The 26,896-nt window shown below is 43.6% G+C and overlaps 1 protein-coding gene across 15 annotated transcripts; it reads left to right on the top strand.

The window, feature by feature from the left end:
- The first annotated feature begins 918 nt into the window (after nt 1-918).
- Nucleotides 919-26,697, top strand: ZNF667 (zinc finger protein 667). 15 transcript variants are annotated; one of them, XM_027097288.1, is made up of 7 exons: nt 2,832-3,056; nt 8,761-8,908; nt 9,014-9,177; nt 13,979-14,070; nt 15,534-15,660; nt 16,965-17,057; nt 24,425-26,697. In XM_027097288.1, exons 4-7 carry the CDS (start codon nt 14,038-14,040, stop codon nt 26,002-26,004), a joined length of 1,833 nt encoding a protein of 610 aa, XP_026953089.1. In that variant the 5' UTR covers nt 2,832-3,056; nt 8,761-8,908; nt 9,014-9,177; nt 13,979-14,037; the 3' UTR covers nt 26,005-26,697. The 15 variants fall into 15 exon arrangements, with proteins under 15 accessions (XP_026953094.1, XP_026953098.1, XP_026953092.1 ...); XM_027097286.1 differs by lacking the exon at nt 2,832-3,056 and adding an exon at nt 3,067-3,155; XM_027097287.1 differs by lacking the exon at nt 2,832-3,056 and adding an exon at nt 4,897-6,948.
- The last annotated feature ends 199 nt before the right edge of the window (nt 26,698-26,896 follow it).

Raw genomic sequence — 26,896 nt, 5'->3', positions numbered from 1 at the left:
AGGCAGCTTTTATACTTTTTAGACAAAGAAACAATAAATTTGTGAGGAAATGACAGGACAAAGAATTTTAGGTTTTGGGTGCTCAGTTAGTGAAGAATCTAAACAGAATTAGGTTTAGCTGGTAAATTAAAGAAGTAGTAAGGTTTGCTTATACAGGTCTCTTGGCCCTAAATGCCATCTCTGGTGATAAGGATGTCTCGCGACCTTCTGGTACAGGAAAAGCGCCTTTCACACAGGAGATTTCCTGCTTTCAGGGAAACAGAGGTGGGTCAAAGCATCCCTCTTTCACCAGCTCTTTCTTATGTAACTTGCCTTCAAAATAATCAATATGCCATTGTGAATGAAAAATGCTGCTTGCCATATCAGTCTGCCAAATAAACCATAATTCTCAATTTTAGGTTTTTTCAGTTGACAATATACTTTTGACCAGGGACAGCAATCAGTTAAGTGCTAACTGCTAGTACTGGTGGTGGTGGTAGAAATAGTAAAAGTCCTAATAATAGTACAGTTAGCTGCTATTTTGATTATCACTACCTCGTCACAGAATTGGGAAACCAAAACTAGTTCTTCACACATTCATTCTTGATACCTACTCCCAGAAACTCACACACTCACAGGGTCATACACACAACCACAAGCCCTGGGTTCCCTCTGCACATACCCTGATATTCTGATTTATAATAAGAAATACGTTCATCACCAGTTCCTGGCACAGAGCTCCCCAAACTCTTGGAATTTCCTTTGTGAGGAGCCAGAACAAGGTGTCTTTTGTTATGTTAATGAATGACTAGTAGGGGGTTGGTTGCCACGGGAACCAACCCAATTACTCAGCAGTTAGAACGTTCAGTTCCACCCCTAGACCTCCAGGGAGGAAAGAGGGCCTAGAGACTGAGTTCAATCACTAACGGCCAATGATTTAAGCAATCATGCCTAAGTAATGAAGCCTCCACAAAAACTCAAAAGGACGCAGTTCCGAGAGCTTCCGGGTTGGTGGAACACGTGGACACACTGGAAGAGCGGTAAGCATGGAAGCTCCGTGCCCCTTCCCGCACATATCTTGCCCTATGTATCTCTTCCATCTTTCCACTCCCGAGTTATATCCTTTTATAAAAATTGGTGGGTGATCTAGTAAGTAAAGTAAGTGAACATTTCTCTGAGTTCTGTGAGTTGCTCTAGCAAACTAATCAAACCCAAGGAGGCGGGGGGCAGTCATTGGAACCTCCGATCTATAGAGGGTCAGTCAGAGCACAGGTGATATCTGGACTTGTGACTGGCACCTGTGGGGGGTGGGGGCATCTTGGGGACCCAGCCTTTAATTAACCTATGGGAATCTGCCTCATCACCAGCTAGACAGTGTCAGAGTTGAGTTGAATTGTTAGGACTCCCAGCTGCTTTCAGAAAAGTGCTTGATGGTGGGGGGAAAAAAATCCACACACCGGAATTGAAATCAGAATTATACATACACATACACCTCTAAAAACGCAAAGCTGGATCACTACACACACACACACACACACACACACACACACACACACACACTGGTTTCCCATACGCTCATACACAACCACAAAAAGTGGGCCACACGCATACTTGTACAAACGCACACTTCCAGAAATGGTAGCTTCTACACACATTCACTATCTGCGGGTCCACAGACAACTACACAACCACAAAAAATGGGATCTACAGAGTCGGTATTTTTTGTGGGCCAATTTCTGTGGCAACTGCTCAGCTCTGCATTGCGCAAAAACAGCCATACATGACACATCGAGGTGCACGAGCACACACATTCAAAATGAATTTACACACACACGTACACAACCACAAAAACTGGGTTTCTCACACACGCAAAACACAAGGGTACACAACCACAAAAATCCGGTCACACGCGTTCACAAAGGTTCATCCTCACACATACACACAATAACACAACCTGGGCCTCACACACATAAATGCACAATGACCACCCGGGACCCGCAAGCCCAGACCTCAGGGGCGGGCTCACACCTCCCGTCTTCTCTCACAGACTCGCGGTCACCTCACGCACCGCCACAGGAGGCCGCTCGCGTCCCCGCCCGGCCGACGCGCAGCCGCGTCACTACACGAAGCGGAAACGAGTCGCAGGGGCTCCTGGGAGATGTAGTCTGGGGCCTGGAAAGGCGCCGCGCAAAGGACTCTGGGGCTGTTCGTTCAGAGAAGGCGCAAGCGATATCCCACCCCTGGTCTGGAGCAACATCCCTTCGCTCCTCTCCTGGGTCCATTCGTGTCCGGGCCGGACAGATCGGAGCCAGCGCGGGCCGGGATCCTTCAACCTCACGATCCGGGAGTGGCCGTCCTGAACGGCGCCACGTCCCGGAGGCTTCTGGGAAGTGCGGCTGAGCTCGCAGTGCGCATGCGCGAGCGCGTGCGTTACGGTCCGTGGGTGAGCCTGGCTCCCCAAACCCCTCTGAGCTCCAGGGGCAAAGGGGAGGGTGTTGGGGCTAGAAGCCCCCGGACGGGAACGTGTAGGTGTGGATGCTGGGGAGGCTGGGTTTGGTTGAAGGGATCAAGGAAGGGTCTCAGCACCCGAAAACATATACGTGATTTTATAAGGACAGCAACAAGTGGGGCCCTGGGAAGCGCTAGGCGGCCCTTGCGCGTGCGCGCGGCGCAGCGTGTTCCGAGGGCTGGTGTAGGGGCGGGGCCTCGGGCGGGCACGCGAGCGGCGATGACCCCAAGAGCGGCTCTGAGTGCGCGAGCGCGCCTGCGTATGCCTGCCTGTAAGTGGGTTGGGGCCTCAGGTCTGTGCCTGTGGAAAGGTCCCGGGAGAGGTGAGTAAGCGCCTGCGCACCGCGTGGCTTTATTTAGGGGCGGGGCCTCGCGCTCTCGTGGACGCCTAGGGGCGGGGCCGCGGCTCGCCGACGTGTCTCGCGCGTGAGGGGGCGGGTCCAGCCAGTGCCGACCGAGGACCGCGGAGGAGAGTACGCAGGCGCGGGGAGCGCGGGGAGCGCGCGGAGCGCGCCTTGCCTGCGCAGCTGCCGGGGTGGGCGTCGCCGGGACGCGACCCTGGAGGACAGGTTGAGTGTGGCTGTGGGTGTGTGCCCACGGCTGCCTGGAATTTTCCGCCCGTGGCCGCCTGTGGGGTTTTGTCTGGTTGTGTGGTGACGGAGTGTGAGGTGAGGGACTGTGTTTGAAGCGTGTGGTGGCGTCGCTGTGTTGTGAGAGGAGAGCGGGTTGTGGCGTTTCTGCGTGTGTCTGTGATGGAGCCAGCCGTGTGGTTACGGGGACGTGCCTCAGGACCATGTTCGTATTTCACCGCAAGGTCTGTGGTGTTTATGTGAGGAAGAGGTGACTGCGCCTGTGGGAGGGGGGCCGGGAGTGGGTATGTAAGTGTGGCTGTGAGAATTTGTGTTGTTGAAGCGCGTTCGTGTGTGTGTGTGTGAGACCGACTGATGTAGGTGGCCGTTTATCGCCGTCTGGAGTGGCTGCGTGATTTGACCGGGTGGCTGTATGACTGAGCTTCAGTGGCTTTGCGGTTGTGAGTGTGTGGCAGTGTGCGACTGCGCTGTCGAGGTGTATCTCTCCCTGTAAGCGTGGAAGGAGGATCCTTGTGGGGAGGACTCTGAGCGGCTTTACGGGCGTGCAGGCTCCTGGCAAGGAAGTATGTGTGCTGTTGTGGGAGGCTTTCTTTCTCGGTAAAACAGGATAACAACACCCGCGTCAGTTTTGGGAAAATTATATAAATGGCGTAACGTAGTGAAATACTCCGTGCCGAGCTTGGCACTCACCAGGCCCTGTGTAGGTGCTGGGTGTTTGTTGGAGTGCTGGTGGTCGTTTTTCGTTGTCCCCGTGCAGAGGTAGAAGCGCGGTGGTGAACGCTGGAGAAATTTGCATCTCTGAACTTGAGATTGAGCAATGCTTCTCAGAGCTGGGGATCTGACCTCTTCTAGCTGAGAAGCGGTGCCCCAGTAGCCCAGCTGCTCCTTGTTGTCTGTTATTGCATTAGTGCATTTGAAGGGAGGGCAGTGTCTGTCCTGGTCTCTGGGACCTGAGGCTGCGTATGGTTGTGTGTCTGCTTCCTAACCAGTGTAGCTTGGGGGACTCTGGGACTTCTGGTTCCATCACTCAGTAGTTGTGTGACTTTGGGAGAGGTCACTTAAATTGCTGACCCTCAGTTTCACCTGCAAAATGGGGATAATAATAGTACCAATCTTAGGCCTGTGGTGAGCGTTAAGTAGAACAGTGCCTGACACAAGTAAGCAACGAATAAATGCTAATTGCTTTATTATTAACCTAATAACCCCAAGGATTCCACACCCAGAGAATCAAACCCACAGGAAGAAAAGCAAGAAGTGGAGCCTCAGAGAAAAAGTTGCAGGTTAAGAGATAAAGTAATCCTAAAGGCTAAATTGAGCTTAGGTTCAGAATTTTCTAGTCGGGGTCCTAGGAGGGCACGAACAGAGGGTCTTCCTTTATGGAGATATCCCTAGGGAGCCTGTGATGTCAAGACGCAAGCACTCAGAGTTAATTTCTTTCATTCTGAGAAGCCCACTGGTCAAGACCCAGTGGCAGGGACTGAGGAGGAGTATCTCCTGATAACACAGCGATCTAGAGACATCTCCGTGTCTAGAGCAGGGTTTCTCAGGCTTGGCACTTTGTTTTTTTTAAAATAAATTATTTATTTATTTATGGCTGCGTTGGGTCTTCGTTGCTGTGCGTGGACTTTCTCTAGTTGCGGCGAGCTGGGGCTTCTGTTTGTTGTGGTAAGCGGGCTTTTCATTGCAGTGGCTTCTCGTTGCGGAGCACGGGCTCTAAGCGCGCGGGCTTTCAGTAGTTGTGGCTCATGGGCTTCAGTAGTTGTGGCGCGCGGGCTCTAGAGCGCAGGCTCAGTAGTTGTGGCGCACAGGCTTAGTTGCTCCGCAGCGTGTGGGACCTTCCCGGATCAGGGCTCGAACCCGTGTCCCCTGCATTGGCAGGCAGATTCTTAACCACTGCGCCACCAGGGAAGCCCCAGCCTTGGCACTTTGGATGCTTTGGGGCAGATAATTGAGAGATGGGGGAGAGCTGTCCTATATATTTTCGGATGTTTAGAATTATTCCTGTTTTCTACTCCCCAGATGCCAGTAGCATACCCCTGCTGCCCCAATTTTAACAAGCAGAAGTGTCTCCAGACACAGCCTGGTATCCCCTGGAGAACAAAATCACCCCAGTTGAGAACCACTGGTGTACAGGACCATGATGAGGGCACACCATGAACATTTTCAGGGCGTGAGGGTGGGGAGGAGAGCAAGGGGGCTGGATGAGAGAGGTGATAAAGGGATAATGTTTCTGAGATGAGAAGAAAGGGTGTCCAAAGCCTGCAACATGGGTAGGCTCTGAGAGGCACTCATTCATTGAGCAGTCAGATGCCTGCCATGGGCCAAGCACCTTGCTAGTCAGGATGGACCAGGTTTCTACTCATTGGAGCTTGCATTTAGTAGAGAGATGAAATTAAATTTATAACAGGTGGCAGTAATTATTTTGAAAAGGAAAGCAGGGTGAAGGGATTACAGGGTGACTGTGGGTGCTGTTTTCAGTGTCGACACCCAGGCTTCCCATGGGCATCTCAGTCAACTCCAAAGCCAAGAATGGCCACCATCAGTGACTCCTTGGAATCCTTTGATCAGGGAATCTAAGGATTTGGCTTTTCTCCTCCCCAGTGCTGAGGTCTGGACTCTTAACAGGGAGAGGTCAGATCTCCAGCCCGCGACTGAGCCTTGGAGACTGGAGCAGTAGTTCTAAACTATGGCCTTGCATAGAATTTAGAAATCTTAAAAGATAAAAATAAGACATGCCTGGACTCCATCCCCAGAGATTCTGACTTAATGGTTCTGGCAAGGGGCCCAGCCATCAGTATTTATTAAAAAGCTCCCAAGAGATTCCTGTGTACAAACAGGGTTGAGAGCTACAGCTGTGAGAGTTTGTGGGCTTCTCTGGGGCTTCTCAGAATGAAAGAAATTAATTCTGAGTGCTTTCAGTATCTTATCAAAGGCAGTCCCTACAGCTGCACTTCCCTGCAATAGGGACATTCCTAGCCCCATCCTACAAGTGAGGAAATCAAATCTGTACCTGTGCCAGCAGAGCAAGGGCAGGTCTGGCATTCAGATGCAAAGCTTATGTTTTCTGCTATAGCTGGGCTTGGGTCTTTGGAGAAAGTACCTTTCTATATCCCCGGCCTCTGGGGCTGGCAAGTTCAGGATAGAGGTGATCTTAAAATACTAGATAGGTGGTATAGCAAAAACAAACTCTGGCTGAATGGAAGCAATGTGTGGGTGCATTAATGGCTGGCTTTCAGTTATGTCAGGTCCCACCCCAATTCAACACCCAGCACAGGCCCCCAGGATCACAGGGGTGCTGTGCCCCAAGGGGAGGCATGGCCACTGTCCAGTAACTCTTTATTTTAATTAATTTATTATTATTATTTTTTGGCTGCATTGGGTCTTCGTTGCTGCACGCGGGCTTTCTCTAGCTGCGGCGATCGGGGGCCACTCTTCCTTGTGGTGCACGGGCCCCTCATCGCTGTGGCCTCTCCTGTTGTGGAGTACCGGGCTCCAGGTGTGAGGACCTCAGCAGCTGTAGCAGCGGGCTCTAGAGCGCAGGCTCAGCAGTTGTGGCACACGGGCCCAGTTGCTCCACGGCATGTGGGATCCTCCCGGACCAGGGCACAAACCCGTGTCCCCTGCACTGGCAGGCGGATTCCTAACCATTGTGCCACCAGGGAAGTCCCTCCAATAACTCTTTAAGCTTGTTCTCATCCAGGTTCTAGCCATCCCTACCTTAGGAGCAGGAATTTAGCTTTGTGCTAAATTGCAAAGCCCCTTCCCACCCTAAGGTATGGGACTCTGGAAGAGAGGCCAGGTTTACAGCGCTGCCCTGACGTGGTGTGGGATCCAGCCTCTTTATTTGTGGTGGTGATGGTGTTTTGAAAAGGTAATTATATATATGATACAGAACGCCAAAGCATAGATAGATAGGGAAAAGTGAGTTTTGAGTTTCCAAGCCTAGTGACCCAGTTCCCTTCTTCAGGGACAATCGCTGCTACCAACTTCTTTATTTCCCTTCCAGAACTTGTCTGTTCCTTTTCAAACTCATGTATTCGTATCCTGTATTTTGTTTTTTCTAAGCATTTTCTCTATATCTTTATTCTCCTCATTACACCGTATCTTGGAGATCATTTCACACAGTACATATAGAGCAGATTTCTCAACCTCAGCACAGTTGACACTTTGGGCCAGATTGTCCTTTGCTCTGGGTGCTGTCCTGTGCATTATAGGATGTTTAGAAGTATCCCTGGCCTCGACCCATTAGATCCCAGGGACACCTCCCACCCCCAAGTTGGGACAACCACAGATGTCCCAGGCATTGCAAGTGTCCCCTGGGGGCAAAATTGCCCCCAGTAAAGAACTTCTGAGGTAGTGCTGCCGTGTTCCTTTTAAGAACTACACGGTGTCCCATATGTGTGTGTAACATTCACTGATTTTCTTATTGATGGGCAGTTGTTTCCAATCTCTTGATAGGAGTAGTAATTGTAATAGGGAAGAACCTTTGTATTCTTTTTTTGTTTGTTTTTTTTGGCTGCACTGTGAGGCATGTGGCATCTTAGTTCCCCCGACCAGGGGTCGAACCTGTGCCCCTTGCAGTGGAAGTGCAGAGTCCTAACCACTGGACTGCCAGGGAAGTCCCAGAACCTTTGTGTTCTATTACAAGTTAATCACTAAAGGGAGGTTGCTTATAAGCTTGAATTACACATAATGGGTTTCTCTGGGAAACCCTGCCTCCCAGGTAATGAGCATTAAGCTAAAATACCTTTGTTTAGCCCATAGGAAACATCCTGACCAAACCCACCTGTGAATGACTGCAGGAAGGAGGAAATTAACACATCCCCTCTGAAATGTTTGACTTTTTTCCCTCCCTTTTAGTATAAAAAAATCTTGAATTCTAACTCAGGAAAGATGATTCTTTGGGACGTGAGTCATCATCATCTCCGTCTGCTGGCTTTCCGAATAAAGTCACTGTTCCTTGCCCCAACAACTCGTCTCTCGATTTACTGGCCTGTCGTAGGGCGAGCACTATGAGATTGGCCTCAGTAACATAATGATAATAAAGAAACTAACATTTGTTTAGCACTGGCGCTGGTCTAAGTGTGTTACATGTTTTCATTCATTTAATTTTCACCACAGCCCTGTGGAGTCATCATTGTTATTTGCCTCATTTGACTGTTGAGGAAGCTCAGGCCCGAAGAGGACAGGGAGCATGTCTGAGGTCACACAGGTAGTGGGTGGCAGAGTTGGAAGCTGAACCCAGACAGCCTGGCTCCAGATGGATGCCCTTCACTGTAGGACTGTACTGCCTCTTCCTACAAACCCTGTCATTTTACACACATACGAGAACGTCTGAAGACAAATACCAGAAATGAGGTTACTGGGTTAAAGGGTGTGTGCACCTTCAGCCTTAAAGATATTGTTGGGCTTCCCTGGTGGCACCATGGTTGAGAGTCCGCCTGCCGATGCAGGGGACGCGGGTTCGTGCTCTGGTCCGGGAAGATCCAACATGCCGCGGAGCAGCTGGGCCCGTGAGCCATGGCCGCTGAGCCTGCGCATCCAGAGCCTAGGCTCCGCAACGGGAGAGGCCACAACAGTGAGAGGCCCGCGTACCGCAAAAAAAAAAAAAAAAAAAAAAAAAGATACTGTTAATTTCTCTCCAACCAGCACTGTGTGAGAATTCTTACTTCGGCCCTCTTAGTGTCAGGCTTCCTTGATGATGCGTGGTGTATACTGAATTAAAAAGGAAAAGAAAGGCAAGAAATAACCGTGTGGCTGTTGCTGAAGATATCTCATGTAAACTTTTAACAGCTAAGGGTGAAGCAGGTTTTGTTTACCCCATTGCACAGGTGAGCAAACAGGCTTTGTGTGGTTTTCCCACAGCCAATAATTGGCAGAAGCGAGCTTTGAATCCAGAATTATCTAATATCAAACTGCTGTTCTTTCCTCCCCAGCAGTGCTGAGTCCCTTGGAGAAAATTATTTTGTGGACAAGAATCGTGCTCCTTCAACTTGGGGTGTGTGTCAAGGGCAAACAGCCATGAGAAACCACAGGATGGATGCATTGCCGCTTCCTGGAGCAATCCATTGTACTTGAGGAATCAGAAGAGAAGAATCTGGTAAATGATTTAAAACATGATTTTATATTAACACACAGACTCAGATTTATCATGATGTAGGATGCAGAAAGTTATATGGATGTTTCAGAACAAAACAGAAGATTTCAAGGGTTTTATGTTATGGGGCAGCTGCATTGGGGTATTCTCAGGCCACAGAGCTAGCCATTAACCCTCCTCTACTGTGCAGGGACATTAGTCAGAAGTTCTCAGACGCCACGTGTCAGTGAAGTGCTGGAGCTGGCTTGCCCTGCCTCACATGAACCCATTTTGCACACCTCTCCCCAGTTCCATATTCAGTGACATCAGTTTGATATATTACAGTGGGCCCTGGTGGGAGTATGTACACCGTGGAAATTGGCAGACACTGCAAATTACCCAGCACATCACTGTCCCAAGGTTGAATACAGAGAGAATTCAGGCATCCAGGATTCTTTGTCACCATTTTCTACACAAGGGAAGCCTTGCTCAGCACAGTCAGAATTGAAGGCCAGGCCACTCGGTTTGTCACTGAGCCACAACTCATCAACCTTAGTGTGCTCTGCTCCAAAGCTCCCCAAGTGCTGTGGCACTCTGATATAACAGAGGTACATATCTCGTAACTGCGGTGCCACATTGACACCTCCCGAACCCTGCCAGAGAAGACAGTGCGAGTATTTGCCGTGTAGACCCTTATCCTGCTCCAAGAGGACAGACTGTGCTGCATGTGGATGGGGCTTAAATCCAGGCTTCATCACTTAAAGCTCTGAGACGTTGGGCAGGTCTTCTTCCCTCTTTCATCCTCAGAATGGAAACTGGAACCCATGTGGTCAGTTTGCTCTAAAGGTGAAATCATATAATGCATATAAATATCCAGTACAGCTCTCAGTCTCATACTTACTACTTTTATTGATTTTTAAATTTTTATTGGGGTATAGTTGATTTACAATGTTGTGATAGTTTCAGGTGTACAGCAAAGTGAATCAGTTATACATATACATATATCCACTCTTTTTCAGATTCTTTTCCCATATAGGTCATTACAGAGTATTGAGTAGAGTTCCCTGTGCTGTACAGTAGGTCCTTATTATCTCATACTTATTATTAACTGGAGGACATTGTTGTCACCAGGGGTTGAGCACACTTAACATGCACACACCTGAGGGCTTCCCCAGAGCATGTGAACAGAAGGACAGTAGACTGTTCAGAACAGAAGACTCACAGCGCACAGCACTGGCCACATGCCACACTAATAACAACAATAATGATAAATACAGCTACCATGATAATTGTCTTGTCTGCTCCTCACAGCAGCAGCCCTTCACCTTCCTTTTGCAGACATAAAGGATCAAGGTAAAGACCCAGTAAGGTTCAGTGTCTTGCCCAAGGTCACACAGATACACACAGGAATGTTGGTCAACTCACAGCGTGCAGTGGAGAACAGGAGGAGAAGGCAAAGGCAGATGTAGTAACAATAGAATTAGTTTCCCACATAATGAAGTGGCACCTACTGCATGTTCAAGAGGCCCCTACCCCAGCTAAGTGGGCCAGGGAGGGCTCTTTGAAGAAGTGATGGTAAAGAAAGTATTTACTACTGGGCCATTTAGTCACTCACGTAGCGAATAGTTAGCCAGCCCCTTCCACGTGCCAGCTCCTGGTCCAGGGCACATGGGGCTTATGCTCAAGTGGTTGGGACAGACTGTAAGCACCAGAAGCAAATCACATAGTGTGTTAGCGAGGAGAACTGTGGAGAAAAGAGAAGTCAGAACTGGGAAAGGGAGAGGTGGGGGGTGATGGATAGGCGGGTCAGGGGTAGGTTGCAGTAATAAATACAATGGTTAGGGTGAGCCTCACAGATAAGGTGAGGTTAGAACAAAGATTGAAGGGAGTGAGGAACTGAGACAGGGGAAAGAGCATTGCAGGCGGGGTCCTGAGGCAGGACTGTGGCAGCTCGTTCAGGGATTGGCAAGGAGGCCAGTGTGAGGAAGGGGAGAATTGTAAGACCTGAATTCATAGCTCATGGGAGGGAAAATAAGGCCAGATACTACATGTAGGCTCTTACCTAATCCTCACAACTCCAGAAGTAGTTCTGTGTTGTCCCCGTTTAACAGGGGAGGAAACTGGCACAGAGAGGCTAAGTAATTTGCCCAAGGCAACACAGCTAATAAAAATAGTCATCAAGCCCAGGTGGTCCAACTTCAGAGTGAGGTGTTTAACACATGCCAGGCCACCCAACCGCTCCCTGTAACCCAGGTGAAGACAGGGCAGGGCTCCAAGCTCCTTCTGGACCTGTGAGTCTGAGTTAGGCAGGGCTGGTGTCCCATGGCTCCTTTCTGCCCTGTTGGAGTGACCTCATAGGCTAACCTCAGTGATCTCCAACCAGCCCCTTTCATCTGGCCTTAGCGCAACCCTGAGATTCCTCTGAATCATGCATTTTTTTTTAGCACCAGGTCATTGACAAAAGAGAAGAAAAGCCTACTTATAGGGCACATGAATGGGAAGGAACAAATGGAAGGGTCACTGTATTTGTTTCCCATTGCTTTGGTGACAAATTACCACCAACTTAGTGGCTTCCAACACACCTTCATTCTCCTACGGTTCTGAAGGTCAGATGTCTGAAATGGTTTAGGCAGGGCCATGTTCATTCTGGAGGCTCTGGGGAGAATGTGTGACCTTGCCCTTTACAGCTTCTAGATGCCACCTGCATTCCCTTCCTGCATCTTCAAAACTGGTGGCACAGTGTATCCAGACCTTTTTCTCTCTGACTCTGCTTCCATCATCTTCTCTGTCTCTGACCTCCTGCCTCCCTCTCGTAAGGGCCTTATGACCACATTGAGCCCACCTGGATGATCCAGGATCATCTCCCCACCTCAGCATCCTTCATTTCGTCATATCTGCGAAGTCCCCATTTTGGCCTTTTTTAGACCCTGCCCTTTTCCAAAGACAAGAGGGCTTGGAATGACTGCTGTTAGAACTGTTCTCTGTGCTGTGGTTTCAACATAAAATGGTTGCACTCCACCCCACTTTCAGCATGCCAGGAAGCATTTTGGACTGGTTACTAAGTCAGTCAATAATTTTTATTGAGCACCGCTTTGCACAGGGCGTGGTCTCACACATGGGAGGAGAGAGTGAACAAAACAGTTAAGGTGTCTGCTCTCATAGAGCCCAAGTCACATGGGGGAGATGGTACCTGCATAAACAAGCCCTTTTCAGGAAGCCGGGGGTACTGCACAGAAAATGGAGCAGTAGAATGGCATAGACTGTATACTATGAAGCAGTGCTGTCCTATAGAAACATAATGCAAGGCAGAATTTTAAATTTTCCAGAAGCCATATTGAAAAAAGTAAACAAATTAATTATTAAAGTTAATTTTAATAATACATTTTGTTTAACTCAATACAGTATATCTGAAATATTACCGTTTTAATTTGTAATCAATATAAACAATTACCAGTGAGATTTTTTTTACATTCTTTTTTTCTTTTTTAACTGAGTCTTTAAAGTCAGGTGTGTCTTCTACGTGTATAGTGCACCTCAATCCAGACACTTAATTGATCTGTATTTAAATTTCATAAAATTTACCATTGGAAAAGTAGATTCACACACCCAAGTTGTTCCAAACATACTTAAAAGTTTACAATAACTGAATTAAGGATCAATTCTTAATTTTAGATTAATAATACATTTTAATTCAGTGATTTTAGTATTTATCATTTATTATGGTTTTAATAATAAACAAATTGAAATAAAATTAAACATTTTCTTATTTCCAGAACTCCACGTCTCACGTGGCTGCTGGCATGTGTTGGGCAGCACAGGTATAGAGTGACTCAGGGTGATGGAGGGCCTCCTGTGGAGGTGATACTTGACGTCTCACCTCTTCCTCTCCCACTAATGCACACCATTGAGATTACCCTTCTAGATTTCTGCATACCTATCTAATGAGTCCCTTCTCCAGCTGTTGCTTCCCCCTCGCCCCTCCCCCACCACACACACCCAGTTTATTTGCCACATAGCCACCGAGAAAAATTTTGTTAAATGTTAGGTCAGCCACATCATTCCTCTGCTCAGCCACCAACCCCCCATGATGCCTTATTGCACTTAGGATGAATTCCAAACTGCTCCTCACCCCTTCATGATCTGGCCGCTCCTGCCCTCACACACCTCCTAGTCCACCACTCCCCGTCTCGCTCACTCTGCGTCAGCTCACCCGCCTTCGCACTTCCCCTTCACATGCAAGCATGTGCCTGCCGCAGGGCCCTTGCACCTGTTGTACGTCTACCCAGAATGCCCTTCTCCCAGTGCCCAGGTGGCTCACGCTGCAGTCACACCTCGGCTCAATGTTGCTTCCTCTGAGAGGCCTTTCCCTGCCACCCCGTCACTCCATCCCCTGCTCGGGTCCTTTTTTTCTTTTTTTTTTTAACACTGTGTTCTATCTGGACCTGTCTTCCCTGCTGGAATGTAAGGTACGTGGGAGCCAGTACCTCTCTGCTCTAACTCTGCTCTCTCCCCAGCACTGGGGACAGTGCCTGGCACCTGATGAGCACTCCACAATTCCTTGTCAAATGGAAGAACAGGTGTCTGCCTGTCTCATTTGCCTCCTGATCTGGAGCCTCCTGTGATCTTAAGAACAGATAGTGTTGGCCGTGGTCCCTCCCTGATCCTGAGAAGGGGCAGGAATGCTTCAGAAGATGTTGTGACCTCCCACAATGTGCATGTCTGTGCACGTGTGTGTGACCAGGTGTGGGGCCAGGGGATTCTTATCCTAGAGACCCTGGGACCACCCAGAAGGCCCAGTCGACTCATGACTTCTCTTCTCTCCCAGCCCCACCTTCTCAGCACTCTGCCCCTCTCCAAATTGAAACCCTCAAGGGGGAGGAAAGGATGCCTGCTGCACGCGGGAAATCCAAGTCCAAGGTAAGTAGTGGTTCCTCGTCCTTTGGGAAAGTTCCATCGTGTAAGAAACCATTTGCTTTCCTTCCATGGGAACGTCCTATCCCACAGAGACCCAACCAAGACATAGTCCCTGGTTTCCTTCCATCACCACCACCGGGTGTGGGAGCGTGAGAAGGGCCACTCAGCGTCCCCCCTCTCCTTTTTTCTCGGTGTGCACGTGACCATTCACCTGTTCATTCAGCATCTCCAGGGTCTCTGTCTGTGCTGGGAGGAATACTCTCCCCAGAGAGAAGACCAGAGCCACCATGATTTCTCGAGGTGGACATGAGTACCCAGGTGGGACCTACTGGGGCAGAGGAGGATTGGATGCTGTACTCCAGAGTTAATCTCTTGATGTTGCTTTGTTTTTACATGTACACCCCATTTTTACAAGGAGGACGTCTCTCTAAGAGACTCCTCATAACCCTGTATTCAGGTTGAGTTAGTTGGAGCCAGGCCAGTGAGTCAGCCTCCTGAAATAAGCATGTTTCAAGACTTTAGATGATGAAGTGATTTTCTACAATAAGCCTCTTCAGTGTAGTTTCTCATAATAGACACTTTTGCCCTCTAAGTTATGTGTATTCATTCCCTATTGCCACAAACTTGGCCATTCAAAACAGCACACATTTATTATCACACAGTTTGTGGGCTGGAGTTCAGATACAGCTTGGCTTAGCTGGATCCTCTGCTTTGGGTCTCACAAGGGTGAAATCAAGGTGTCAGCAGCTGTGGTCTCATCTGAAGCTCAGGGTCCTCTTCTGAACTCATTGGTTATTGGCAAAATTAGATCCCCCTCCTGCATTTCATGTGGCTCCCTTCATCCCATCTTCAAACCAGCAGCAACAGGTCACATCCCATTCATCCTTCACATCTCCTAGACTTCCCTTTCTGCTCTCCTCTTCCACCAGCTAGAGAAAATTCTTTGCTCTTCGGGGCTCCTGTGATGACATCGGGTCCACCTGGATAATCCAGGCTACTCTCCCTATTTTAAGGTCAACTGATTAGTAACCTTGATTACATCTGCAAATAAACTTTTGCCACGTATAACGCAGACACATGTGGTTAGGGACATGAATCAGCAGCCAGACTGCCCAAATTGAACCCCAGCTCCTTCATTTACAAGCTATTAGATCTTCAGTAAGTCACCTCATGTCTCTGGGCCTCAGTCACTGGCTAACATGAGCCAGTACATGCAGAGTACTTAGAAAAATGCCTTGTCTTTGTCAGTGCCCCGTAAATCCAAGTTGATATGCTTTTTATGCAACAAAATCTTTATCATGTTGCATTGTGTTTTAATACACCTGCCCCTTTTGATCTCAGAACCGCAAATGTTTCCTTAATAGAATCCTGGCACCATGTATCTCCCGTGTTTGGAAGTCCAACGTTTTCTCAGCCATGTGGAAGCACAAGCCCACAGTGAAAGGACGTGTGATTTTCCATTTCAGGCACCAGTCACATTTGGGGATTTGGCCATCTACTTCTCCCAGGAGGAGTGGGAATGGCTGAGCCCCATTCAGAAGGATCTGTATGAAGATGTCATGTTGGAAAACTACCAGAACTTGGTTTCTCTCGGTAAGGCTCTCCTGCCCCCATAATCCACAGCTGGCTCATCGTGGGACATCAATCAATCAGTCTAGTCAAGAAAACAGAAGCCACTCCAGTTTTTTTGTTGTTGTTGTTTTAATGGCTTTATTTAGGTATAATTTACATATTATACAATTCACCCATTTGCAGTATGCAATTCAGTGATTTTTTTAATGTATTTACAGAGTGTGCATCCATTACCCTAGTCAATTTTAGAACATTTTCATTATCCCCAAAAGAAAGCCTATACCCATCATCAATCACTTTTTATTTCCCCCTGCCCACTAATCCCGCCAGATTAGGCAAACACTAATCCACTTTCTGTCTCTATGAATTTGCCTGTTCTTGGCAGTCCATAAACATGAAATCAAATATGTTGTCCTTTGTGTCTGGCGTCGTTCACTTAAGGTAATATTTTTGATGTTCATCTACATGGTAGTGTGTATCAATACCTCATTCCTTTTTATGGCGAAATAATATTCCACATTTTGTTTATCCATTCACCAGTTGGTGGGCATTTGGCTTGTTTCCACTGTGTGGCTGTTACGAATATGCTGCTGTGAATGTTCGCATACAAATTTTTGTGTGGATGCATATTTTCATTTCTCTTGGGTATATACCTAGGAGTGGTATATGCTGGTCATATGGTAACTATATATGTAATCTTTTGAGGACACCTGGCTTGTTTTTAAGAGAAAAAATTTAAAGTATTGACTTAACAGGTACTATTAAAAGGTGAATATTAGACACAGATGGTAACTGCAGGACACAGCCACCATCCTAGGGCTGGGAGGACAGAGGAAAGAGTTGAGAGTTTTTAGGACTCTGAGGAAGGGACTCAGACTTCTGAAGGAGAGGGGTGCACTGCCTGGTTTATCCTCTTGAGGGGGCAAGATGAGGCTAGTTCTGGAAGTGCAGGGAAAAAAAGAAAAGCATAAATTGAAACCAGCAGTACCCCTATTGGTAGATGCTGACACGGAGCACCTGGCATAGAAGTGTGGATTACAGCAGATCAGAGAACGGTGGGCTTGGGAGCAGAAAGGCAATAGCTGAATAACCAGCCTCAGGAGTTTCTGGTCCAACTTTTCATGAAAATAGTTGGCTTTGTAGAGTTAGAAATGAATAACTCTGCTGGCTATGACTGAACTTTCATCCTTCTTATTCTCCACCTATCCTTTACATCCTCCATGCTCCTCTTGCACTAATAAACCCCATTTTTGTTGACACAAAGCTTGGCTCTGACAGCTGTGGTGCCCACATCATGCTCAGTTCCAGTGTTTTCCTGTGTGCAGGACTTTCCTTTCGGAGGCCAAATGTGATCACCTTATTGGAAAAAGGGAAAGCACCCTGGATGGTGGAGCCAGTGAAAAGACGCCGGGGCTTGGGTGAGTGACAGAGAACCAAGGCTTAGAAGCTGGCATTCTGTGTAAAGGTGCCCTCCATCATGAGAGGGCAACATCTTTAAGATAATAGTTGAGAGCCACTTTCTCCACCTCAGAGGCCCCAGGCTTGTGCAGAAAACGCAAGCCTCTTCAGTATGAGCCCCAAGACGGAGAATAACCAACATTTAACAAGCTCCTGATTAGGTACTCTTTTAAGTACAGGTTCCTCCCAACAACCCTATAAGGTAGGTACTATTATTATTCCTATTTTATAGATGAGGAAGCTGAGGGCCAGAGAGGTTCGGTGACTTGCCCAAGGTCACCCAGCTAGGAAGTGGCAGCAGAGTTGGAGTTTGAACCCCAGCTTCCGGTCCCAGAAGCTCAGCTTTCAACAGCCTCATCCCCACCTATCCAGTCCCCTGCCTCGGCTTTCATATTTCCCTTCAGAGAAAGTGTGTCCTGATTTCTCTAATGATAGCATTTCAAATGATCAAACTTGCATCATTTTCTTCAATCCTTAAAAAAAAAATTAAAAATCTTTTCCATAACTGTTTATTTTGACTGCTTTTCAAGAACTCATTCCCTTTTCTCATAGATTCCTCTTTGGTTGGTTAAGTTATGGGTTTTTAAAATTTTTTTTGTGTTTTTTTGTTTGTTTTTATTTATGAGTTTATTATTTGTGGTAAAAAGCACATAACATTAAATTTACCATCTTAACCATTTTTAAATGTACTGTTAAGTATATTCACATTGTTGACCAAGAGTTATCTAGAACTTTAATTTGCAGTACTGAAACTCTGTATCCACTAAATACTAGTTCTTCCCACCCCTCCATTGAGCCCTTAGTATGATTTTGACTACTATGGATACTTCATATTAATGGAATCATGCAGTATTTGACTTTTTGTGACTGGCTTTTTTCTGCTTAGCATAATGTCATCAAGGTTTCATCCATGTTGTAGTATGTGACAGGATTTTCTTCTTTTTTAAGGCTATATAATACTCCATTGTATGTATATACCACATTTTCTTTATCCATTCATCTGTCAATAGTCATTTGGGTTGCTTCCCCTCTTAGCTATTGTGAATCATGCTGCAATGAACATGGGAGTACAGATATCTCTTCGAGATCCTGATTTCAATTCCTTTGGGTATGTACCCAGAGGTAGGATTGGTGGATCATATGGTAGTTATGTTTTTAATTTTCTGAGTAAACCTCCATACCATTTTCCACAGTGGCTGCACGATTTTTCATTTCCACCAACAGTACACAAGGATTCCAACTTCTGCTCATGCTCACTAGAACTTGATATTATTTTTTTTAAATATTTATTTATTTGGCTGCGCCGGGTCTTAGTTGTGGCACCCGGGATCTTCGTTGCCGCTTGTGGGATCTTCGTTGCAGCACGCTGGTCTTACTGTGGCATGTGGGTTCTTTTTAGTTGCGGCATGTGGGTTCTTTAGTTGCGGCATGCAGGCTCTTGGTTAAGGCATGTGGGATCTAGTTTCCTGACCAGGGATTGAATTGGGCCCCCCTGCATTGGGAGCATGGTGTCTTAACCACTGGACTACCAGGGAAGTCCTCTGGGGTTTTTTTTTTTTTTTTTTTTTTTTTTCTGTGTTTTTTTTTGTTGTGGCTTTTCTTATGGTGTGAGGTGATATTGTGGGTTCAATTTGCATTTCCCTGATGATTAGTGATGTTGAGGATCTTTTTATGTGTTTATTGGCCATTTGTCTGTCTTGGAGGAATGTCTGTTCAAGTCCTTTGCCCATTTTTTAACAGGGTTATTTGTCCTTTGTTTTTAAATTGTAGGAGTTCTTTATATATTTTGCATGTTAATCCCTTATTAGATATATGATTTACAATACCCATAGGTTGCCTTTTCCTTGTCGTTTTATTTGACATGCAAAAATTAAGTTTGAAGTAGTCTCATCTGTCTGTTTTTTCATTTTGTAGCATGTACTTTTGATGCCATATCTAAGAAATCAGTGCCAAATCCAATGTCCTGAAGCTTTTCCCCTATGTTTTCTTCTAGGAGTTTAATAGTTTTAGGTCTTACACTTAGGTCTTTAATTTATTTTGAGTTAATTTTTGTATATGGTGTATGGTAGGGGTCCAAGTTCATTCTTTTGCATGTAGATACCCAGTTTTCCCAACACCGTTTGTGGAAGAAACTGTTCTTTCCCCATTGTATAGTCTTGGCACCCTTGTTGAAAATCATTTGACCAGATTTGCAAGAGTTTGTTTCTGGGTTCTCTATTCTCTTCCTTTGGTCTACATATCTATCTTTATGCTACTACCACACCATCTTAATTATCAGGAAGTCTGAGCCCTCCTACTTCATTCCTCTCTTGCAAGATTGTTTTGACTGTTCAGGGTCCCTTGAGATTCCATATGAATTTTAGGACTTTTTTCTATTTCTGCAAAAAGATGTTATTGAGATTTTGATAGGGATTGCATTGAATCTGTAGATAACTTTGAGTGGTATGGACAGTTTTACAATATTAAGTCTTCCAATCCACAAGCACAGGATGTCTTTCCATTTATTTATATCTTTTGATTTCTTTTAGCAATGTTTGTAGCTTTCAGTGTACAAGTCTTTCATCTCTTTAGTTAAACTTGTTCCTAAATATTTTATCCTTTTTGATGCTATAATAAATAGGATTGTTTTCTCAGTTTCCTTTACGGAGTGGTCATGGTTAGTGTATAGAAATACAACTGATTTTCGGGTGTTGATTTTGTATCCTGCCACTTTACTGAATTCATTGATTGGTTCAAACAGTGAGGTAGTTCCTTCTATTCCTATTTTTTTGAGTGTTTTTATCATGTTAAGTTTTGTCAAAAGCTTTTTCTGCATCAGTTGAGATGATCGTGTGGTTTTTATCCTTTAATTTGTTAATGTGATAGACTACATTTATTTTCCCATATTAAACTATCCTTGCATTCCAGATATAAATCCCACTGGCTCATGTGTATGATCCTTTTAATATGTTGTTGAGTCTGGTTTGCTAGTATTTTGTTTAGGATTTTTGCATCAGTATTTATCCAGGGATATTGGTCTGTAGTTTTACTTTGTTGTGATGTCTCTGGTTTTGGCATTAAGGTAATGATGGCCTTATACAATGAGTAAGTATTCCCTCTGCTTTTGTCTTCTGAAAGAGATAATGGAGAATTGGAATGATTTCTTCCTTAAATGTTTGGTAGGATTCACTAGTGAACACATAATGGGCCTGATACTTTGTTTTTGAAGTTTATTAATTACTGATTCAGTTTTTTAAATAGATATATGCCTATTCACATCATCTTTTCCTTGTGTGAGTTTTGGCAAATTATGTCTTTTAAGGAATTGATCAGTTTCATCTAGATTATCAGATTTGTGGGCATAGAACTGTTCAGTTTTCTTTTATTATATTTTTAATTTCCATGAAATATGTAGTGAAGTCCCCTCTTTGATTTCTGATATTAATTTGTGTCTTCTCTCTCTCAGTCTATCTAGAGACTTACCAATTTTACTGATTTTCAAAGAACCATCTTTTTATTTCATTGTATTTCTCTATTGATTTCCTGTTTTCATTTTCAATGATTTGCTCTAATTCTTTTTTTTTCTGCTTACTTTGGATTTAATTTGCTCTTTTTCTAGTTTCCTAAGGGGGAAACTTAAATTTTTGACTTTAGGTTTTTGTTCTTTTCTATTATATGCATCCAGTGCTATAAATTTCCCTCTAAGCACTACTTTCAGTGCATCCCACACATTTTGATAAGTTGTGTTTCCATTTTCATTTAGTTCAAAGTATTTTAAAATTTCTCTTGAGATTTCTTCTTTGACCCATGTGTTATTTAGAAGTGTGCTGTATAATCTCCACGTATTTGGGGATTTTCGAGTCATCTTTTTGTTAGTGATATCCAGTTTACTTAATTCCATTGTGGTTTGAAAGCAGACACTATGATTTCTATTCTTTTAAACTTGTTAAGGTGTGTTTTATGGCCCAGAATATGGTCTGTCTTGGTGCATGGTCCATGTGAGCTTGAGAATAATGTTAATTCTGCTGTTGGATGAAATACTCTATAGGTGTCAATTATATGCAGTTGAATGATGGTGTGGTTGAGTTCCATTATGTCCTTACTGATTTTCTGCCTGCTGGATATGTCCATTTATGAGAGGAGGGTGTTGAAGTCTCCAACTATGATAGTGGATTCATCTATTTCTTCTTGTGGTTCTATCAGTTTTTGTCTCATGTAGTTTGATGCTCTGTTGTTAGGTACATACATGTTAAGAATTGTTATGTCTTCCTGAAGAATTGACCCCTTTATCATTATGTAATATCCCTCTTTATCCATGATAACTTTCCATGTTTTTAAGCCTGCTCTATCTAGAATTAATATAGCTACTTCTGTTGTCTTTTGATAAGTGTCAGCGTGGTCTACTTTTCTACATTCATTTACTCTTAATCCATATGTGTCTTCATATCTAAAGTGGGTTTCTTATAGACAGCATACAGGTGGGTCATGTTTTTTATGCACCCTGAAAAATCTCTTTTAATTGATGCATTTAGACCATTGACATTTAAAGTGATTATTGATGTAGTTGAATTTATATCTACCATTTTGTTACTGTTTTCTATTTGTTACCTTTATTTTTTGTTCCTGTTTTCGTCTTCCACTCTTTTCTGCCTTTTGTGATTTTAAATGAACATTTCATATGATTCCATTTTCTATCCGTAGCATACTTTCTTTTTTTATACTTTTTTTAATTTTACTTTTTAAACTCTTTTTAGTGGTTGCCCTAGAGCTTACAGTACACATTTACAGTTAATCCATGTCCACTTTTAAATAACACTGTTACCACTTTGTGGATAGCATGAGTACCTTATAATAAAATAATGCTAACTCCTTCCTCCCATCCCCTCTATCATTGCTGTCATTTACTTCACTTATATATATAAGTATACATTAGCATACACACACACATAAGATAAATATATAAGCATATGTAATCAAATACATTGTTGCTATTATTATTTTGAATAAACTGTTATCTGTTAGACTAATCAAAAATAATAAAAGGGTTTTTTTTTTTTTTTTGCCTTCATTTATTCCTTCTTCAGTGCTCTTCCTTTCTGTATGTAGATCCGAGTTTCTGACCTACATTATTTTCCTTCTCTCCAAAGGACCTGTTTAACATTTCTTGCAAGGCACGTGTACTGGCAACAAGTTCTCACAATACTTGTTTATATGAGAAAGTCTTTCTCTTTCACTTTTGCAGGAAGTTTTCACAAGGTACAGAATACTAGATTGGTGGGGTTTTTTTCTCAGTAATTTAAATATTTCATGCCACTCTCTTCTTGCTTGCATGGTTTCCGAGAAGTTGAATGTAAATCTAATCTTTGTTCCTCTATAGGTGGGATCTTTTTTCCCCTCTGGCTTCTTTCAGGATTTTTTCTTTGATACTCTGCAGTTTAAAAATGATATGCCTAAAGAAAGAAAATTATATGCCTAGGTATAGGTTTCCTAACATTTATCCTGTTTCGTGTTCTTTGAGCAGCTTAGATATGTAATTTAGTGTCTGACATTAATTTGGGGAAGTTTTCAGTCATTATTCTTTTTTCTCTTTCTTCCCCTCTGGTATTTCTGTTACAGATATGTTATTTCTTTTGTAATTGTTCCAGTCTTTGGATATTTTGTTCTGTTGTTTCAGTCTTTGTTCTCTTTGCTTTCCAGGTTTTGAGGATTTTATTGATAAATTCTTTAACTCACAGAATCTTTCCTCAGCTGTGTTAAATCTACCGAAAAGCCCATCAAAGGCATTCTTCATTTCTGCTACAGTGGTTTTGATCTCTTAACATTTCATTTTGTTTCTTTCTTAGGATTTCCATCTTTCTGCTTACATTGCCCACCTCTTCTAATATGCTGTATACTTTATCCATTAGAGCCCTTAGCATATTAAACATACTTGTTTAAAATTTCTGACCTGATAAGTCAAACATCCCTGCCATATTTGAATCTGGTTTTGATGCTTGCTTTGTCTCTTCAAGTTGTGTTTTTTGCCTTTTGGTATATCTTCTAATTTTTTCTTGATAGCTAGCCATGATATACCATTTAAAAGGAACTGCTCTAAATAGGCCTTTAGTGATGTGATGGTGAGGTGGGGGAGGGAAGAAGTCTTTAGTCCTATGATTAGGTTTTCAGTCTTTTAGTGAGACTTCTCTGGATTGTGAACATCACAAGTGATTCTGTTTTTCCCTCCCACATTAGGTGGGACAAGCTGGCTACAGCCAGGTGGAGTTGGATATTTTCCTTCCCCAGGTCAATTAAGCTCTGATAATACCTCAGCCTGGTAGGCTCTGGTTACCTACCTAGTGTCCCTGAGGGCAGGCCTGGTTAAGAGGAACAGACTGATCTGGCATATTTCAAAATGATTCCTTTTCCCCACCCCCTGGAGGCAGCCCAAGATAATTTTTCTCCTATATTTAACGTGAGAATCTGATCAAACTCCTAAAGGTAAATCTTGCCATATTGTGTGGGCTGCTTTGACTAGGTCCCCCTGGAGTTTTTAACTCTCAGAGTTGTTGGCACTGAGCCTCCAACAATTCATTAATTATAGTTTAGGTTTTCCTGCCCCAGCACAGGTTCCCATGGTGGTTATGCTTGTGAGTCTCTGCTCCAGTAAGCTTCAGTTTGTCTCTCCAGTGTTGGAGGAAGTGGTTCGCCCCATGCCCTCCCCTCTATAATGGATCTAAGAAGAGTTGTAGGGCAAAATGGTGACTTCCAAACTTTTACATGAGGAGCCAGAAACCAGAAGTCCAGTTTGGTTTTTTTTTAATATTCGATTTTAAGAATACATTTTAAAAATTTACAATTTTATTGAGCCACATACTGTAAAATTCATCCATATTAAGTGTATAATTCAGTAGTTTTTGCTAAATTTACCAAGTTGTGCCACCATCGCCATAAACCAGTTTTAGAACAGTTTTGTCACCTCAGTAAGATCCCTCATGACTATTTACAGATAATCCCCATTCCCACCTTCAGCCACAGGCAACCAGTAATTTACCTTCTGTCTGTATTTTACCTTCTGCCTTTTCTGGACATTTCCTATAATAAAACTACATTCATCTGCTGAACAATGTATGGAGTTTAATGTGGTATATGGTATACATTTATTCTCTAAATAAAACCTTTATTTATTCATTTCCAATTGCACTTCCCTGAATTTCAGTTATGAAGTGTTTCTATAAAGCCCTTACTGTGTTAAAACCATAATGAGACACTAAAAAGTTATTCTGATTATCATTGTTATTATGATAATGATTGCAAATAGCTTTATTTTTCTAGCACAGGAAAACAAATTGAATTTCTTGATGTCTTTCAGACTTACGGTCTAAATGTGAGACCAAGAAGTTATCTCCATATCAGTGCAACAAATCTGGGCAAAGCATCTATCAGAAAGCAGTTTCTGCACCACAAAAAGTTCCCACAGGAAAGAGAGGCTGCAAGAAAAATTCAGTCCTAATAAAACCCAAGAAAGTGCATTCAAAGAAGAAATCTCTAAAATGTAACGACTGTGGGAAATTCTTTAGTCAAAGCTTATCTCTTAAACTTCATCAGAACTCTCATACTAGAGAGAAGCCTTATGAATGCAGTAATTGTAGAAAAGCTTTCAGACAGATCTCATCCCTTATTCTTCATCAGAAAATTCACAATGGAAGGAAAAGCTATGAATGTGATAAATGTGGGGAAAGCTTCATTCAAAGAACAACCCTTATTTTACATGGGAGAAGTCACGATGAAAAGGAAATCTTTGACTGTGGGAAGACCTTGAGTCAATGCCAATCTCTCAGTATACATCAGAAAATCCACCTTGTCCAAAATGTCTACCAGTGCAGAAAATGTGAGAAAGGCTTCATTCGAATGTCATCTTTTTTACTTCATAAGAAAATTCACAATGGAAAGAAAATACATAAATGCAATGAATGTGGGAGAGGCTTCAGTAAGAAATCAGTCCTTGTTATACATAAAAGAATTCATACTGGAGAGAAAACCCATGAAAGTGAGAAGGCCTTAAGTCAGAGTTTACAGCAGCGAAGTCACCATGTAGAGAATCCTTATAAATGCAGAAAATGTGGGAAATTCTTTAATAGGATTTCATCCATTATGCTTCATCAGAGAATTCACGCTTCAAAGAAACCCTACAAATGTGATAAATGTGAGAAGATATTCATGCGGCTTTCAACCTTTACTCTACACGTAAGAATTCATAATAGAGAGAAACTATACAGATGTAATAAATGTGAGAAGGTCTGCAACCGGCATTCATCCCTTATTCAACATCAGAAAGTTCATACAAAGAAAAAGAAACTGTTTGAATGTAAGGAATGCGGGAAGATGTTTTCTGGAATTGCCAACCTTAAAATACATCAAAACATTCATTCTGAAGAGAAACCTTTCAAATGCAATAAATGTAGTAAAGTTTTTGGCCGCCAATCATTTCTTATTGAACATCAGAGGATCCATACTGGAGAAAAACCCTATCAATGTGAGGAATGTGGGAAAGCCTTCAGTCACCGAATATCTCTGACTCGACATAAGAGAATTCATACTGAAGATAGACCCTATGAATGTGATCAGTGTGGGAAGGCCTTCAGTCAGAGTGCACACCTCGCCCAACATGAAAGAATTCACACTGGAGAGAAACCATATACATGCAAAACGTGTGGGAAGGCCTTTAGCCAGCGTACATCCCTTATTCTACATGAAAGAAGTCATACTGGAGAGAAACCCTATGAATGTAACGAATGTGGGAAGGCATTTAGCAGTGGCTCAGATCTTATTCGGCATCAGAGAAGTCATTCTTCAGAGAAACCCTATGAGTGCAGTAAATGTGGGAAGGCATATAGTCGGAGCTCATCCTTGATTCGACATCAGAATACACATTCTGAGGAAAAGGCTTAAGATTGTTTTAAGTATGTAAAAGCTAAGAGGGAGGCTAGCAAAGTAGCAGAGACACAGGCATGGGAAAACGCATTTGTCTATAACATAAATTGTGTAAAAATGGGACAGTTTGATGGTGTGTCCCACTTTGAAACCCAAAGAGCAAAAGTCATTGGTGATTTTGACCTGAGTATTTGAAATCAACTGAGGCAGTGACTTTATCACAGGTCTTTGTTTCAAAATAGCAAGCTCAGATGATTGGATCAGTCATTTTTAATGAAGAGCATTCTTCATTTGATAAAAATAACTGGTACTTTATTTCCAATGTAATTTTAAAGCTATTTCATTGGTTATGTACAACAAAGTGAATTGTAAATCCATTTTTCTGGATGGAGCTGTGAGCCTGATTTAAGGTCACATGAAGGAAGAGTTTGAGTTTGTCCCTTAGAACTAGAAGTATCACACAGAAGGGATTTCCTCACAAACCAGGGTGCCATTTTCAGCTGGCAGAAACTTCTGGTTGAGAATAAAGAAGATTGAGTAAAGATAGCACTCATAATTGTGTGAAGCAATAGAGTCATTACCATACTGTCTCTATGGATATGAAGACATATGATCTTAATGGTGTGAAAAATCTAACAAGCCTGGGATAAGCTAATGAGGAAAAAAAACCAGGATGTATTGAAGAATGAGGAACTTCAGAACAAGGAGAAATCATTTGTTATTGTTTTGTTTGAAAATGAATTTATATTTATATCAATAAACATTGGTATTTTCATGTGAAAACACTGGTGTACAAGTGATTGGTGGAGAATGGGATGTCATGGACTGAATGTGTCCTCCCAAAATTCGTTTGTTAAAACGCTAACCCCAATGTGATTGTATTTGGAATTGAGGCCTTTGGGAGATAATA

This window comes from Aethalodelphis obliquidens, unplaced genomic scaffold (assembly GCF_003676395.1).
Source record: "Aethalodelphis obliquidens isolate GAN/ISIS:26980383/991018 unplaced genomic scaffold, ASM367639v1 scaffold113, whole genome shotgun sequence".
Lineage (NCBI taxonomy): Eukaryota > Metazoa > Chordata > Mammalia > Artiodactyla > Delphinidae > Aethalodelphis > Aethalodelphis obliquidens.
The sequence above is the reverse complement of the archived record's forward strand: the minus strand, read 5'-3'. Positions and strand labels throughout refer to the sequence as shown.